At 42.5% G+C, this 17,327-nt stretch overlaps 1 protein-coding gene across 8 annotated transcripts in view; it reads left to right on the top strand.

Moving 5' to 3' along the window:
* cfap47 (cilia and flagella associated protein 47) overlaps window positions 1-17,327 on the top strand; it is a 411,656-nt gene that overhangs the window by 87,706 nt on the left and 306,623 nt on the right. For all 8 annotated transcript variants that reach the window (XM_003218926.3, XM_062977173.1, XM_062977171.1 and 5 more), the window contains exons 25-26: window positions 11,346-11,541; window positions 13,143-13,388. In XM_003218926.3, coding sequence (XP_003218974.3) covers window positions 11,346-11,541; window positions 13,143-13,388 — 442 coding nt within the window. The remainder of the gene's footprint in view (window positions 1-11,345; window positions 11,542-13,142; window positions 13,389-17,327) is intronic.

The following is a 17,327-nucleotide window of genomic DNA, read 5'->3' on the forward strand; positions in this document are numbered from 1 at the left end:
ACAGAATTCAAGACTATCTTGAAGAAAAAAACATCTTGCCAGATGAACAGAAAGGCAACAAACGGAAAAGCAGGGGCACAAAATACCAGTTATTGATTGACAAAATGATTCTGAACTGAAAAAGACAAAAAGCTAATCTTCACATGACGTGGATTGACTACAAAAAGGCCTTTGACTCACTCCCACACAGCTGGATCATCAAGTGCCTGGATGTCATTGGGATCAGTAAAAACTTAGGCACCTTTATTGAAAACATGATGGAGCACTGGAAAATTGAACTGTTTATTGGAAATGAAAGCTATGGACTTGTCAACATCAGAAGAGGAATTTTCCAGAGAGATTCATTGTCCCCTCTGCTTTTCATTATTGCCATGATCCCTCTGTCAACAATCTTACAAAAAACGAATCTCGGCTATCAAACATCTAAGAAATCTCACAAAATTGTGCATGTGCGTCTGATGTACATGGATGACCTGAAGCTGTATGGGAAAACGGAAACTGAAATCCAGTCTCTGACTAACACTGTCCGAATTTTTAGCACTGCTATCAGCATGGAGTTTGGTTTGGACAAATGTTTGACAGTGGCATTGAAAAAGGGAAAAATCATTGAAAGTGAGGGCATAAATATGTCTAATGGCCAAACAATAAAGTGTCACCAGCCAGAGGCCTATAAATATCTGGGCATATTACAGCTGGACAACATCAAGCATGAACATGTGAAGACTGTGGTCAGCAAAGAATACACACAAAGGGTCAGAAAAATTCTCAAAAGCAAGCTCAATGGAGGCAACACCATCAACGCCATAAACACCTGGGCCATACCTTTCATAAGATATACTGCTGGCATTATAAACTGGACAGAGGCAGAACTGGACAATTTGGACAGAAAAACAAGAAAAAACATGACCATTCATCATTCACTGCACCCTCGCAGTGATGTTGACCAGCTATATCTGCCTAGAAGCTCAGGTGGCAGAGGACTCTTACAAGTAAAACAAGCAGTCAAAGAAGAAGAACATGCCCTTGCAGAATATGTAAAGAAAAGTGAAGAACCTGCTTTGATTGAAGTCAAAAATCAGAAACTCCTCAAAGCACAGCAGAAAAAAAAACCAGTACAAGAAAACCACACGATAAACTAGAGCTGACAGCTGGCATAACAAAACATTGCATGGAAAGTTCCTTGACAAAATTGAAGGAAAAGCTGACAAGGAGAAGACCTGCCTATGGCTCACGAATGGGACACTGAAGAAGGAGACAGAAGGCCTGATCCTTGCAGCCCAGGAGTAAGCCATTAGAACAAATGCAATTAAGGCCAAGATCGAAAAATCAGCTGATGACCCAAAATGCAGACTGTGCAAGGAAACCAAGGAAACCATTGATCATATCCTCAGCTGCTGTAAGAAAATTGCACAGATAGACTACAAACAGAGGCACAACTATGTGGCCCAAATGATTCATTGGAACTTATGCCTTAAGTACCACCTGCCAGCAGTAAAGAACTGGTGGGATCCCAATCCTGCAAAAGTATTGGAAAATGAGCACGCAAAGATACTGTGGGACTTCCGAATCCAGACTGACAAAGTTCTGGAACACAACACACCAGACATCACAGTTATGGAAAAGAAAAAGGTTTGGATCATTGATGTTGCCATCCCAAGTGACAGTCGCATTGACGAAAAACAACAGGAAAAACTCAGGACCTCAAGATTGAACTTCAAAGACTCTGGCAGAAACCAGTGCAGGTGGTCCCGGTGGTGATCGGCACATTGGGTGCCGTGCCAAAAGATCTCAGCCGGCATTTGGAAACAATAGGCACTGTCAAAGTTTCCCACCCGACTGGGATCTGCGCGCATCATCCGAAAATACATCACACAGCGAAATCCAGCATATCTGTCTTGTTTGCTGTGTCATACAATAAAATAATAATAATAATAATAATAATAATAATAATAATAATAATAATAATTTCCTTTTCCTTCCAAAACTGGATCTTAAGGCAACAAACATTAAAGATAAAGGTAATGTCCCCTTGACATTAAGTCTAGTCATGTCCATCTCTGGGGATTGGTGCTCATCTCCATTTCTAAGCTGACAAGCGGGAGCTCACACTGCATCTCAGATTCAAACCGCCGACCTTTCTGTCAGCAAATTCAGCAACTCAGCGGTTTAACTTGCTGTGCCACCCGGGACTCCAAAACATATTAAAACAAATAGTTAAATCTTACAAAATGTTGTCATTAAAATCAAGTTAAACTATTAACCATTTCAAACAATTGAAATTGTAAACATCAGTTTTAAAAACAGTAAATTAAAACAGTATCACATTCCACCACAATCTGAGGTAGCATATTCCATTGCTGAACAGCTCTTACAGTCAGGAAGTTCTTCCTAATGTTTAGGTGCAATCTCTTTTACTGTATTATGTGTCCTAGTCTCTAGTGTGGCAGAAAACAAGCTCAACCCCTATTCAATATAACATCCTTTCAAATATTGTGTTTACTTGAATCTAATGCTCACCTTTTTTGGCTAAACGACCTTGCCAAAATTGGAGTGCACATTATATTTGCGTCATACAGTAATGTTATGGCTGAGCCAAAGCAAAAGGGGAAGATGACTCAGAAGCTGCACCTGAAGCTCCTATATGTGGGACATCCTCTCTAATTTACTTGTCATGGCTCAATGCTATGTAAGCCTGGGATTTGTAGTTTGGTGAGGGTCCAGCATTTTTTCACAGCCTCCAGGATTCCATAGCATTGAACCAAGGCAATTAAATTGTATTCATTCTATAGCATAGATGCACCCAAGATTTTATTTTTCATTGCAAGGAGATTTGGTCTTCTAACACAATTGTTTATAATGAAGGAATTCTAAGCAGGCAGCCACAGTAATGCATGACTTCTTTTTGGCCAAATTACAAAGGGCACCTTTTTGCCCCTGCACATTACATTCAGCAGTAAATACTCTTTTGGTTTCGGGGTTTTGAAAATTGAGGTGCACATTAAATTTGATGGCAAGTAAGTCTGGGGTATTTCTAATACCAGCAGCTAGTGAAGTTTGTCAGAGTAATTGCAGCACAGCAGTAGTTGGATGGAGTCAGTGGAACGCAGAACGAAGAGACACCCAGAGACTTTGGTAAAACTATATACAAGTTTTACTGTAAGCAGTAATAATCAAGACAAACAGACTTGCAGACAATGGACGAACACAGGACTCTCACTCTCAGCAGACAGCACTCAACTGACGTAATCAGCAATGCACACACACTTGTGTCTGGATACTCCTCAGCTCCAGCCACACATCAAGGTCATCACAGCTTCTTAGTAATTAACTCTTTACAGATTATAGTACACTCTGGATGATGCAATCAGTATGTAATACAGGAAAGACACAAATTTCATTTAAACACTACCAATACACAAACCCCACATTAACAATTCCCCCTCTTTAAATGTAATTTTGTCTTCTTAAATATATACATCACCTAAGCACATATAAATCAACTTATTGTATATTCATTACATTTCATGGTTTTTCATACTGAATGTCTTTTCTTTAAACTAGGCAATCACATACAATCTTTACACAGTTGTCTCTTACACTCCATAAACGCAGGGAACATGTCATGACTTTTAAACGATTATACATAAACACAAATCTCTATTTCAGACACAATCTTTCAAGATTTTACTGTTACACTTGATCAATAACAATCAACTATTTTATATCCACCACTACCAACATAGTCTTTTCCAACAGGTGACATGTGGAACTTCTTTGGATCAGACTTATAAGGTACTAGCGCACATCTTTTTGTTTCTTTTTTTCTTACACTCACGTGTCTTGACTGTACATTTTCTGTTGCCTCTTGTTTTATTTGCTTAGTTGTTACTTTACCTTTCGGTGTTCCAATATTAGCCTTCTTTTGTGTACTCATCTCAAGTTCACTATCTGATGTAACTTTCTTAGGTTTTCAGACTCAGATGTAACTAAATGCTGTTTTTCACTTGAAACAACGTCTCTAGCTTTCTGGAAACCATGCAGTTGTTCTGTATTAGAATGAATTTCCTTCCAATCACTAGGCCTTTCGAAATAAGCCATTCTGGATATCTTAACTGTCTGGGGTGTATCTAAAAACTTGTAAGACCCTTTGTAGTCTCCAATGAAAACCATTTCCCGATGTCTTTGCTTCTTTTGCTTTCTGATCAAAATTTCTTAGAAATTTATAATTAGGTACATAATTATACACTTTACGAAATGGAATATCTTGTACACACTCATCCCACAACCTATTTTTTATGTAGTAGCAAATATGAAGCACCTCAGGACAATAACTGTTAGAAATATGGCTATCCTTAAACATACATGTTTTCATTTCATTCAGGACTTGCACTCTTTTCTCTGCAATCCCTTCTTCAGCTTTAAACTGCCCAATTTCTAAACAATCAATGTTTTTTGACCTCAATAGCTTCTTAAACTCATCACTACAAACTTCTGCCCCTTTGTCAATTATGAGTGTATCCAATTTCTTACCATATACATTCTCAATTAAACTCAGCCAAATAAGACAATTTTTAGTTGCTTCAGATAACTCTTTGAAGAAATATATATAACCAAATCTGCTCACTCTTTCTACGAATAACATGTAATTTGATCCACCAGTACTTTCCTCAAAAGGCCCTTCAATCTGAACACGTGCCTTTTCAAACAAATTGGTTTCCTTTATCTTTGACCTTTTGTAAAACTTCACAGGTACATTTTTCACCTGTTTACATATGGCACAATCTAGTTCATAATGGCAAGACTCCATTTTATACTCTGGGCTCAAATCTTCTTCAGAATATCCATGTTTGCATGACCCATGACTCTATGGAACAAATGTACACAACGATCACGTTGTATGTGACCTCCAACACACATGATTTCTACGTTTTCATGATCAACGCTATTTACTTTGTCAAACATCTCATACATCTTGTTCCGTTTCACTCCTTTTCCTACTAGCTTTCCTTCTCTGTCATGGACATAACAATAGATTCCTCTAAAACTCACTTTATACTGGTGATCTGTTAAGGTGGCAACACTCAGCAGATTGGATTTCATTTCAGGAACATACAAAACTCTCTCCCAATATACTCTCAAACAAGAAATATAACAAGTGCCATGAGAAAAACAATTTAAGTGACCCATCAGCTAAAGTAACAGTTGCTCCTTCTGTTGACTGCACATCTCTCAGAAAAGAAATATTGTTCGTAATATGGTGAGTTGCACCTGAGTCCAGCACCCACTTGTTGGTTTGTCTATTGTCCGTATCTTCATTTGCAGCCATCATCAGTGTAGGCCCAGAGAAGTTGTTAGATGCACCTCTGCTCCTATTGAAACCCCTGGAACCCCTGGGGGACGCCTGGCTTGACAGCAGTGTGTGCGAAAAAGACCTTGGAGTCCTCGTGGACAACAAGTTAAACATGAGCCTACAATGTGATACGGCAGCTAAAAAAGCCAATGGGATTTTGACCTGCATCAATAGGGGAATAGCGTCTAGATCCAGGGAAGTCATGCTCCCCCTCTATTCTGCCTTGGTCAGACCACACCTGGAATACTGTGTCCAATTTTGGGCACCGCAGATGAAGGGAGATGTTGACAAGCTGGAAAGTGTCCAGAGGAGGGCAACTAAAATGATTAAGGTTCTGGAGAACAAGCCCTATGAAGAGAGGCTTAAAGAGCTGGGCATGTTTAGCCTGCAGAAGAGAAGGCTGAGAGGAGACATGATAGCCATGTACAAATACGTGAGGGGAAGTCATAGGGAGGAGGGAGCAAGCTTATTTTCTGCTGCCCTGCAGACTAGGACACGGAACAATGGCTTCAAACTACAGGAAAGGAGATTCCACCTGAACATTAGGAAGAACTTCCTCACTGTGAGGGCTGTTTGGCAGTGGAACTCTCTCCCCCAGACTGTGGTGGAGGCTCCTTCTTTGGAAGCTTTTAAGCAGAGGCTGGATGGCCATCTGCCGGGGGTGCTTTGAATGCGATTTCCTGCTTCTTAGCGGGGGGTTGGACTAGATGGCCCATGAGGTCTCTTCCAACTCTACTATTCTATGATTCTATGATTCTATGACGTCCTTGTCCTCTGGCCTGTTGATTCTTGCGTCTGCAATCTCTGGCTAGATGCCCTGACTTGTTGCAAACGAAACACTTTCTCGCAACTGACACACACACATCTGCAGACACGGGCTCCTTCTCCTTCGGCTCCATTTGGGACGACTCCCCCTCGCTCCTGCAGCCTCCAGCTGACTCCTTCTCGAAGAAACGCCGGTCTTCTTCCTCAAGTACTCTCGCATACACCAGATCTAAACTCAGATCTTGTGATGGCACGACTTGCAATGAATACAGCAGATGGTCCCAGTCACTAGTGAGGCTAGACATCAAAATGTATGCTTGATGCTCTTTGTTTATTTGAACATCTCTGGCTTGGCATTCGAGAAACAACTCCTTCATCTTTTTCATATGTTGTCTCACATTCAGCTTTGCTCTGTACAGCCTCTTTGTCCAGATCATCTTGCCTAGTGTGCTTTCTCTCTGATGAACACTCTTGAAAGCTTCCCACACTTCTATGGCAGTTTGTAGATGTTGTACATGCACTAATTGATCTGGCATTATATTTAAGATCAAATTCACCAGCCCTCTCTCATTTTTCTTTCTGTCTGCTTCCGTGCCTAAGATTGTATTCTGCAGCCCTTCTCTCACCAGCAAATGCTGCATATACACAGACCATTCTTTGTAGTTATGGTCATTTAACTTCTCAATTGTTGTCAGTGAGTTTGAAGCAGCCATCTTCTCACCTTCCGGAGACCCTCGCTCTCGAGTTTCAGCCCAGCTACTGATGGTTCCACACTTTCAGTAGCTTCTGGCAAGTCCCCGTCAAGTTTCAAGATTTATGGCTCCACACTTCTCACTTCTGGCCATCAATCAGTCAGGCTCCAGCACGCCCTGCTTGCAGCTCTGCTTCTTCTGGAATCAATCTTCCATCGAAGACACACCAAAGCAGGCTCACCAGAACAGCGGGTCTCGTCTCTGGTCACACTCGCAGCTCCAACTTTCTCTCCACTCCAAACTCCAGTCCAGTCCGGAATCAGGGCCAGTCTAGGATACTGGGATCAGGGCCCATAACCAAATGTCAGAGAAATTGCAGCGCAGCAGTAGTTGGATGGAGTCAGTGAAACGCAGAACGAAGAGACACCCAGAGACTTTGGTAAAACTATATACAAGTTTTACTGTAAGCAGTAATAATCAAGACAAACAGACTTGCAGACAATGGACGAACACAGGACTCTCACTCTCAGCAGACAGCACTCAACTGACGCAATCAGCAATGCACACACACTTGTATCTGGATACTCCCCAGCTCCAGCCACACATCAAGGTCATCACAGCTTCTTAGTAATTAACTCTTTACAGACTATAGTACACGCTGGATGATGCAATCAGTATGCAATACAGGAAAGACACAGATTTCATTTAAACACTACCAATACACAAATCCCACATTAACAAAGTTGTCATAGGATATTGCTGTGTGACCCCTGCAGTAAACCCAGGTTCAGGCCCTTCCCACACCGCCCCTATATCCCAGGCTCTGATCCCAATAGGGTCTGGATTAAGAATAAATTTGCAAGCTATTTATAACTGGAGTAATAAAGAGGGTGTCACAGATAGCTTCATACACCAGTGGCAGCCACATGACCCAAGTTGACTATTGATAATGAGAAGACTGGATCTGAAGACTCAAAAGTTGTCCCGCGTGGAAACATAGCTCCGCAGCATAGGCTACTCATCCTGGACATTCAAATGAGCCATTTAAAGTAACAGAAAAAAACTTAAAACTGGGCAAGCAAAATTCAATTGGTGGAAACTAAAAGAACACTCAGGGAGCTTAGCTGCTGCCCTGAAAAACTTCAAAGCAAACTCTGACCAATCAGCAGATAAAATGTGGAAAGATGTTGTAAACCAAATCTACCTAGCTGCTGTAACAACTGTGTGAGAAAGACAAAGCCAGGAGGTCAGTACATTGACAAACAAATTTGGTGGTGGAGTGTAAATGTAAAAAAGGTAATCAAGAAAAATAAGCAGGCATCTTTAACATGGAGAAAATCACACCTAGAAATAGGGACAAATGACGACTATTAATATCAGCAACAAAACATGCAGTAGGTAAGGGTAAAGGTTTTTCCCTGACATTAAGTCTAGTCATGTCTGACTCTTGGGATTGGTGTTCATTTCCATTTCTAAGCTGAAGCTGCTTTGTCCCAAATTACTTTGATACTCCATTAGAACCAGGCCTTCCTGAAAGGCCCGGGCCTGATGAAGTATAGGGCTCTGTGGGGACAGGCCCACGGGTAGTCCCAGGACTCCTGGAGTCCAAAGATGCTAGATGGTGCTCATCCCTTTCCCAAAACTCCCAAAAACCTTTGAAAATAAAAAGAAAGTTTACTGGGAGCCATTAGACTCTCTTCAGCCTGATGGAACATACAAATGATGTATGCGAAGATGGGGGAGGGGGGGCGAGGATCAATTTGAGCCACCTCCTCACATGTCATTGCTATGTTCCATCAGGCTGAAAAGAGGTTTAATGGCTCCTGGTAAGTTTTATTTTTAAAGAGTTTTATTGGGGGGGGGGGGGTTGGGTGGCCCCATGGCAGCGTGGAAGTTACCGCACTGCCATGGGGACAACCTATAGAAAAACCAATTTTCCCCTGTGGTGTGCAGAGTTTAACGTGCTTTGGAATGGGGTTACTTATCCGCTCTGAAGTGGGTTAAATGTATGTCTGGAAGTGCCCAAACAAGTCCTTAACACAATGGAAATGAAAATGCTGAGATGGACACTTGGCTTGACATTTCTTGACCATGTGCCAAATGATGACATTTGCGATCAGCAAGAAAATGCAGGAAGCAAGACGACGGTAGTTATGTGTTATGTTATGAGAAGAGAACCAACATCACGAGCATAAACAGCACTACATTTGGAGATTGCAGGACGACGACCACATGGATGGCCAAAGAAAATATGGATGGACACGATCAATGAAGCCATGCATGCTGCCAACATGAGACCTGAGGATGCCCAAAACAAAGCACAGTGAAATCAACAGTCACAATGCTAACCTCCTTCATTGGGAAAATAGCTTAGAAAGAAGAAGTTTATAACTGGGGTCAATAGTTGCTGAGAATATACTTTGCCAATATTAGGAGGACTTCACAGATATTCATTTTATTTCACAGCCCAATTCAAGCATATTTAATTATCACAAATAGTCTAGCTCTCAGTTTTCCAAAAGGACACTGGTTTTTCCTAACCCGTGTTTTCATCGTCTGTTCGCCAATCCTCTTCTCAGCTCCCAGTCCATGAAGGTGAGGCAAGTGATGTCCAGAAGGACACTATTTTCAGCTGTTGCTCCATTTGTATAACTAGCTAATGAAAGAGGCTTACTTGGTACTTATACTGTTCTCATATAAGAGTTGTGTGAAATCCATTTTATTCTTTCAATTTTCCTGGGTACCTCAATACTGTTTCAGTTTATGTAGAATATAGTCCGTTAAAGACACAGTAGCTTCACACAGATGAAAGAGGAAACATAAATTTTATTTTGTTCAGCAGAATCAAAAACATAAACTTGTGACATTGCATCAAAAAGCACCATGTATCCCAAAACACACCGAGTTATGCCCCACTGGGTGTGGCCCAAACATACTAGCCTTAATGAGTACCTGCATATGATGACCACCAAAATGAGTTTTTTTCTTAACACATATATCTGCACCAACCTTGATGTTGATCCTTGCAAAACTCACCTCGTTTTCTGTATACCTTAACAAATACTGTTTTTATTCTATTTGTGATTTTATTTTTGTATGTATTGAAGTTTTTATGTGAATCCCATGAAGATAATTTATAATGTTTGAAGGGTGCATGATTTCCCTGGAAAAGCACGTTGATTGCTAGTCCCTGATTCCCATAAATGCCTCCAGATGCCATACCATGAGCCACACAGGAACTATGTCTGACAGATACTAAGAAAATATTGAAGACATTAAACATTGCAGCCTCAATTAAAAGGTGGTCAAATATGCTTAACTGCTTTTAAAACAGGATGTTGCAATGAAAGGGTTTATGAATCTGTTCAGATGAGTTTGTGTCAAGGATTGAGTTACTTTCAACTTTGTACAGGTTCCTGTGAGCTCACCTCACTTTCTTTGCAAACTTCATCAAAGCTAGACTGTCTTGAAATCATGCTTGCTCTGTATCTGGCATATGTTTGATAGCTATCCTACAAAGTGAAATAGGGTCATAACACTTTCTGAGCTTACTTTTAAGATTTTCTATTAGTTTATGTTGGAAAGGTCAATAATGAAAGAGGCTAGGAATAGAAAGGAAGATAACATGACACTGGGAAGAATTTGAGAAGGTGTGAGCCCTCTACATTAAATAAGTTCTGTCAAGATCAATCTAAGTAAGTTAACTGTCAAATCAGCCATTCAATAATTACAAAAATAATGTCTCACAGTTTTTAAGCAGCTTCTCATGCAGTTCTATCACTATCTGTTGTTGTTGTTGTTGTTGTTGTTGTTTGCCCTTGAGTTTTCTTCTGACTTAAGGGAAAACTGTCATAGGATTTCTTGGCAACATCTGTTCAGAAGTGGTTTGCTACTCCCTTCTTCTGGGAGTGGGCTTCATGGCCAAATAGGGATTTAAACTCATGCATCATGGCTATTTCGGCAGTGCTTGTTGTGGGAGAGGGTGCACCCCACTCACTTGAGTACCTATCTCACAGGGGGAAGCATCGACCGCCCGGTTTCCCCCCATTGTTCTTGAGGTCAAACGTCACTATTTTAGTGCCTTGTTGACTGAATGTGTGGATCCCATGTAAACCCACTTTCCATGCCCTATAAATCATTATAGCTCATTCATGTATAGAGAAACATAACTAGGAATAAATAATAATTTCTTCCCTATATAATTATCTTGTCTATGGATTCAAACAGGAGTTACTATGTATTGTCTTTATTGATGTGCTTCATAAAGAAACGTGGGATATAATTTTAAATGCTGCATGTTACTTGACTTGTGGATTTCCCATATTGTAGGTTGACATGATTTGTTGTTGTTTTTAAATTATTTTGTAGAAAACCTTTTTAATCTGGCCTAAAATATTATCCAGTTCTTATAATCAGCTGTCTTAGCTTTGTTGCCAAAAATATAGGTGTATGTTTCATTTTAAAGAATTAGCCTAATCTGTGCTTTAAAAATATACCTGTCTTTTTAGTGATATGGATATCTCTTAATATTTTTTCAGGTTGTCCTGGGGAATACACAGCAGAAATTCCAGTGTTTTTGAATAATGAGACATCTATTTACCGAACAGTTATTTTATCTGGTGCTCTAAAGTCACCCAAGATGAGCTTTGAACCTCAACTGTTAATTCTGACTCCTGTTCCTCTCAATGTGAAAACTGGAGCAAATGTTTCTTTAATTCCCCAAAATTATTTAAGGTAAATTACCACTTTAACCTGCGGTATACATTTTCGTCACTAGATTTCTTCACAGTTGAAATCACTATTTTTCTTTATCATTTTGTATAATGATATTTTTGTGCTACAGGTAAGAGAATAACAACAACAACAACAACAACAACTTTATTTGTAACCTACCCTATTTCTCTGAGGGAGATACAAATTACAAAAAGAAATAAATTAGTAGGATTACTATTGTCTAATTTATTGGTGATAGGAACTTAACAAATCAGGTGTTTTCAGTCCTCTGATAATACTTGATTTGATCCTGGAGTAATTTCTGTAAAGTATAACCTCTAATATATATTGATAGTTAGGTAAAAGGTCATATTTGCAAAGTAGGCACTGGAACATAAAGACCAGATAGGTCATGGATTGGATAATGAGATGCCAGCGATAGTTAAAATATACAAATAATGATCAATAAAATAGAATTTCTAGGTTTTCCAAGCATGTCTCTGAAAGCTGACCATAGAATTATACTTGAGGTGTTCTCATGAGTAAAAAAACAACAACAACAGTGTCTTTGTTTGCAGTTTTTTCACTTTCCGGGGGTCCAAGAGCAAATTTTAATGAAAGTTGTGGATAATAAAATCTTCAAAAGTGAAAACCGCAAATGTGGGGGCACAATTGTACAGGCCTATTAAACATCTTTCCATTTTAACAGCCTATCTGAATAAAACAAGACTTTTCCTGCAAGAAGGAGTGCCCATTCAAGCCTCCTTCCTAAATTCCAAGGTTGAGCACCAATCATGAAAACCTCTTACACTGCCATATAATCCAGAATATCAAGGCAGATAATCTGGATTTTATACAGCTGTGTAGAAGGGACCTGAGAAAGCACTATCTCATGTTCTAACTAGTTGTAGTATAGCCCCTTTAAACTGCTCAAGGTAACACACTGGTTGCAGTTCTTTTTATCAATTGAAGTTTCTGAACATTTTTGTTCATTACAGTAATCCAAACAGGATTCGACTAAAACATGTGTCATATGGCCAGATCAGGCATCTTTAGGAACAGGCGCACTTGCAGGATTAGCTTTTTAAGTGTGAAAAACCCCTGGTTACAGTAGAAATCTTGGTTTCCAGCAGTACAACTGTGAATCTGAATCTTCAAGAGTGTAAGGCCCCTTCTACACTGCCATATAATCCAGATTATCAAACTAGATGATCCACATCTGCTTTGAACTGGATTATATGTGTTTATACTACCATTTTTAGTTGAAAACTCAACAATAATAAATCATTTGACTTGCTTAGGATCCTGCTTGACTTCAGGAGCCTATATGTGAGTTTCAGTGATAGAAGTTAAAGTTTCATAAAGCTGAGTATATTTATCACATTATATCTACAAGTGAATAGTGTAAAAGTCTGGACCTTATGCATAATGTTAAGTATAATGGGAAAACCGTACCCTCTTGATTGTTTATGAATTCAAAATACAAGTGTTAGCTATATAGATAGTTGTGGTTTTTCAAATGGCAAAAACCTCAAAAATATTTTTCGCAAAGTAATTTGCTGGAATTTTTTTATATGATTACTTTGGTCCTTTGGGAAGATGTATTTTATTTGGTTTTATAGGCCATCTGTTTTGCAAGTTGAAATTCCTGAGGTGTGTCCTACAAGCGATAATGATGATGTTGATGATAATGATGAAAAAGAAAAAGAAGAAATTAATCCCATAACAGTGGAATTTCCAAATGGCAATGAGATAAAAATAACAGAAGAAGGAGAAAATATTGGACTCACTTGTAGAGTTAGTTTCAGTTCCTCAAAACCATTGTCCTTTATGAAGAATTTGTTCTTCATTGATGATGAAAAAAACAGGTATTCCTATTAACTTTTATCTCAGTGTTGAAATCAGTTCAAATATAATTTTGTATCAAATCACATGTGATATTTAAGGTAGTGCTAATATTTTATGGAAATTTCAAAGAATGTACAGCTCATCACTTTGGGAATTTGGTGGCCCTCAGTCAAAGTTACACTCATCTGTACAGTTGAATGAGAACCAAACTACACACACACCAAAATCCAAGGGCAGTCTGGACCAGAGATGCTCTGGACCATTCTTGGGTTCTGTGGAGCTGTTCAGATGCTCTGCACTAGGGGTGTGCATTTCAGGAAAAGCCAGTTCTGTTTTCAGCGTCCAGCTTTCAGTTTGGTCCATAACGTTTTTTTTCAGGAGCTGCCCGACTTCGGAAGGGCACAGTGCCATTTTTCAATCTGGCAGCTTGAAGATCCATTTTTGCTTCGGGAAGATTCGGATCATTGGCAGCAATGGGGGAACTTCCCAGGCTTCCCTTTCTGTCATTGTTAGGGCTATTGGGATGAAAATGGCCTCAATTAGAGGACACACTTACCACTGCAAGCCCACCATGTTCAAGAACATTTGGGTCATCCACTGATTTTTGGAAATTCTTGATGTTTCTAGAAATAAACTCTCATTTAAAAAATTCCCAAAAAGGTATCCCTGCTGGCCCTGCCCTGTAACTTCTCCAGAAGCAGCATCAGGGCACCATTCCTTCCTGCCAAACGTCAAAGATGCAGACTTCCACATCACACAGTCCACTATTACACTTTCCTTACTAATTAAAAAAACAACTTCTTCCAAAGCTTTTGCATTTCTTGTTCTCACAACATACCGGAAGAGGCCAGCAGCCCACTATCCACAAGCAGGATGTCCCCTTATTAGAAAAACACTCTTGTATGATCCACTGGAAATTTTTTAAAAATGTATTGTGAGAAATCTAGCCACGTTTGGAAAAAAACAATGTCGTGGAGCATATTATTTTTTCTTCGTGTACTCTGTGAATGCACACTAATGGAGAACGCTGCACCTGCGCAGGCTCCAACGGATACTCTTCCAAGCTAAAGTTTGAAATTTGGCGGTAACCCCGCCCCTCTCCCCAGAGGGTATAAAGGGCGCCCTCCGCGCCCGCTCTCCAGTTCCTTTTTTTCGCCGCAAAGCTCACTTCGGACTCTCCGTTCTTATGTCAACCACGCGTTTTAAGCGGTGCACTCAGTGTGCCGCTAAGATTCCAGATTCCGACGGGCACGCTAAGTGCCTTTTCTGTCTCGGCGAAAGCCACGTCGTCGGTACCTGCCGTTTTTGCCTGGCCTTTACAGCTCAGGCCCGAAGAAATAGAGCTGCGAGACTCCGCGCAGCTCTTTACGAAAAAACTCTTGCTCCTGAGGCTTCTACTTCCACCTCGGCCTCGATGGCGTCCAGGCCTGCTCCGTCGGTATCATCTAAAACCTCGAAAACTTCGAGACCGCGACCGACCAAACCGCCCTGCATGGTGACCACCGCTACGGTATCCACCCGGTCAGGCAAAATGGGCCCTTCATCAACTTCGAGTTCGGTGGCTTCGGCCATTTCCACTCGATCCCGCCTGGCTTCGCCGCCATCTTCTTCCGCCATGAAGATTGCCTTCAAGAGGGCTCAGGAGGAATCCAGACGGGTTCAATCTGACTCGGCAGCTGTGTGCCTGATTCCCCCGACGCCAGGAAAATCGCTGAGGGTCGTGTCGAAGCAACCCCCAGCAAAGAAACGAATGATCCAGAGGTCGTCCTCCTCAGCGTCTTCGAAGAAGGACGTCCCCTCCTCTGGGCCTTCCTCTAGGAGATCCTCTCCTATCCAACCAGCACAATGCCTCCGCTCCTCCTCCTCTCCTCATGGTCAGTCCTCGGATGTGGACGCTCAAGCCTCCCCCGACCGGTCGGTCAGGACAGTTATTAAGGCTCCCCAGCCGGCACCTTCTCGTCTTCCGGCTCGACAAGAACTCTTTCCCCCGGCTCAAACACCTGAGAGGGGTAGACAGATGACGCGTTTAGCCCGTGCCGCCCAGGCCTCCGCGTCCAAGGGCGTTCCTCCACAGCCAGCTCCCGCTGCTGCTGAGGTGATACCTCATCAGGACTCTGTGCTTGTTTCTCCTCCCCGGTCCCCTCAAGGGCCCGAGGAGGATGACCCCGATATCGAACGCCCCGAGTCGATACTCTCTGCCTCCGTTGTCTCTCTCGGTCTCGACCTCTCCCCGCCTCACGACGCCTACGAGGTCGACCCACCTTCCCCGACGGATAATATTCGGGCTTTCTCCGACCAGATGGTCAGAATGGCAGATGCTCTGGGGATGGAAATTAAACAAACCTCAAAGGCTGTTACCGACCCCGTTTTCAAGAGGGTTCAAGCCCAAGCCCCGCCAGCCACTTTGCTGCCTTTTCTCCCATACCTCCTGGACGTAATCCAGGCATCTTGGAAGACTCCATCTTCGATACCTCCAACCTCTAAGAAAATAGAGGCCTGGTACCGAACCGATGACGAAGCCTTGGAATGGCTCAAGCATCACCCTGACCCAAACTCCATGGTGGTAAAGGCCTCCCAATCGTCGGGTCGACACTCCAACTCCCCTGCTGACAGGGAGGGTAAACGATTCGATGCGGTAGGCCGCAAGCTGTACTCCGGCGCTCTCCTCCTTTGCCGTATGGCGAACTACGGGGCCTGCATGGGCGCTTATCAACAGATCCTCTGGGAGAAAGCCCAACCTTTCTTCGCCAAACTTTCCGACGAAGACCGGTCAGTACTTTCGACCCTCCAACAGGAGGCGGACTCTCTCGCACACCACCAAATTCAAATGGCTAAGCATACCGGTGATACCGCCGGAAAAATGATTGCCCACGCAGTCGCGATCAGACGGCATGCATGGCTTCGGTCCTCAGGACTCTCTTCTTCCTCTCGACAGGTGATCGAAGACCTTCCTTTCGACACCCAGGGCCTTTTCAATTTTGGTACTGATGACAAACTGAAGTCCAATCATGACTTCAAGATTCTCGCAACAAAGTGCGGGATCGATCAGCCTCAGACTCAGCGGACCCGATGGTTCCCGCAACGGTACTGTCGCTACCCTCAGCCTTTTCGTCACCAGCCGTTTCGACGCTCGTCCAGCTCGAGTCACCACAGTCATCAGCAACAACCTCGCCGCCAGCACCAGGTCCCGAAAGGTCGGGGCAAGGGTGCTGCAGCTATGCCACAACCCCAGTAACGGGCCTGACACCCAATTTCTCGGGGACTTTTCTACCTTCACTACTACTGCCACTGCCATGCCGCTCCTAGGCCCCGACCAGATCCTTCCTCTCTGCTCTTTCCTCGATCGCCTAGCTCCTTTCTACCGCGAATGGGAGTCTATAACCTCAGATGCCTGGGTTCTTCGCATTGTCAGAGACGGCTATGCCTTGGAATTCGAAACTTTGCCCCCCACGGGTCACATTCTCCACACCGACCCTTCACCGGAAATATGCTCCGAGGTCGACTCCCTTCTGGCGAAGGGCGCAATCCAGCCTTCTCCTTCCGAGCAGGACGCTCGAGGTTTCTTCTCGAGATACTTTACGGTTCCCAAAACGGGGCGGAGGTCTTCGACCTATCCTCGACCTGCGGGCTCTAAACCTCTTCATTCTGCCTTCAAAATTTCGAATGGTTTCGGTGGCCTCCATTCTCCCGATGCTCCGACACGGAGACTACTTTGCCTCTATAGACTTACGCGACGCGTATTTCCACGTCTCGGTGCGTCGATCCCACAGACGCTTCCTTTCCTTCAAGCTCCTGGGACAGTCTTACCAGTTCACAGTTCTCCCTTTCGGCCTCGTCACGGCCCCAAGGGTCTTTACGAAGGTGGTCGCCGTGGTGGCAGCGCACCTCAGAAAACAGGGCATTATGGTCTTTCCTTATCTGGACGATTGGATGATTGTCGCGTCCGACCCATCATCCCT

The sequence above is a fragment of the Anolis carolinensis genome, chromosome 3 (assembly GCF_035594765.1).
Source record: "Anolis carolinensis isolate JA03-04 chromosome 3, rAnoCar3.1.pri, whole genome shotgun sequence".
Lineage (NCBI taxonomy): Eukaryota > Metazoa > Chordata > Lepidosauria > Squamata > Dactyloidae > Anolis > Anolis carolinensis.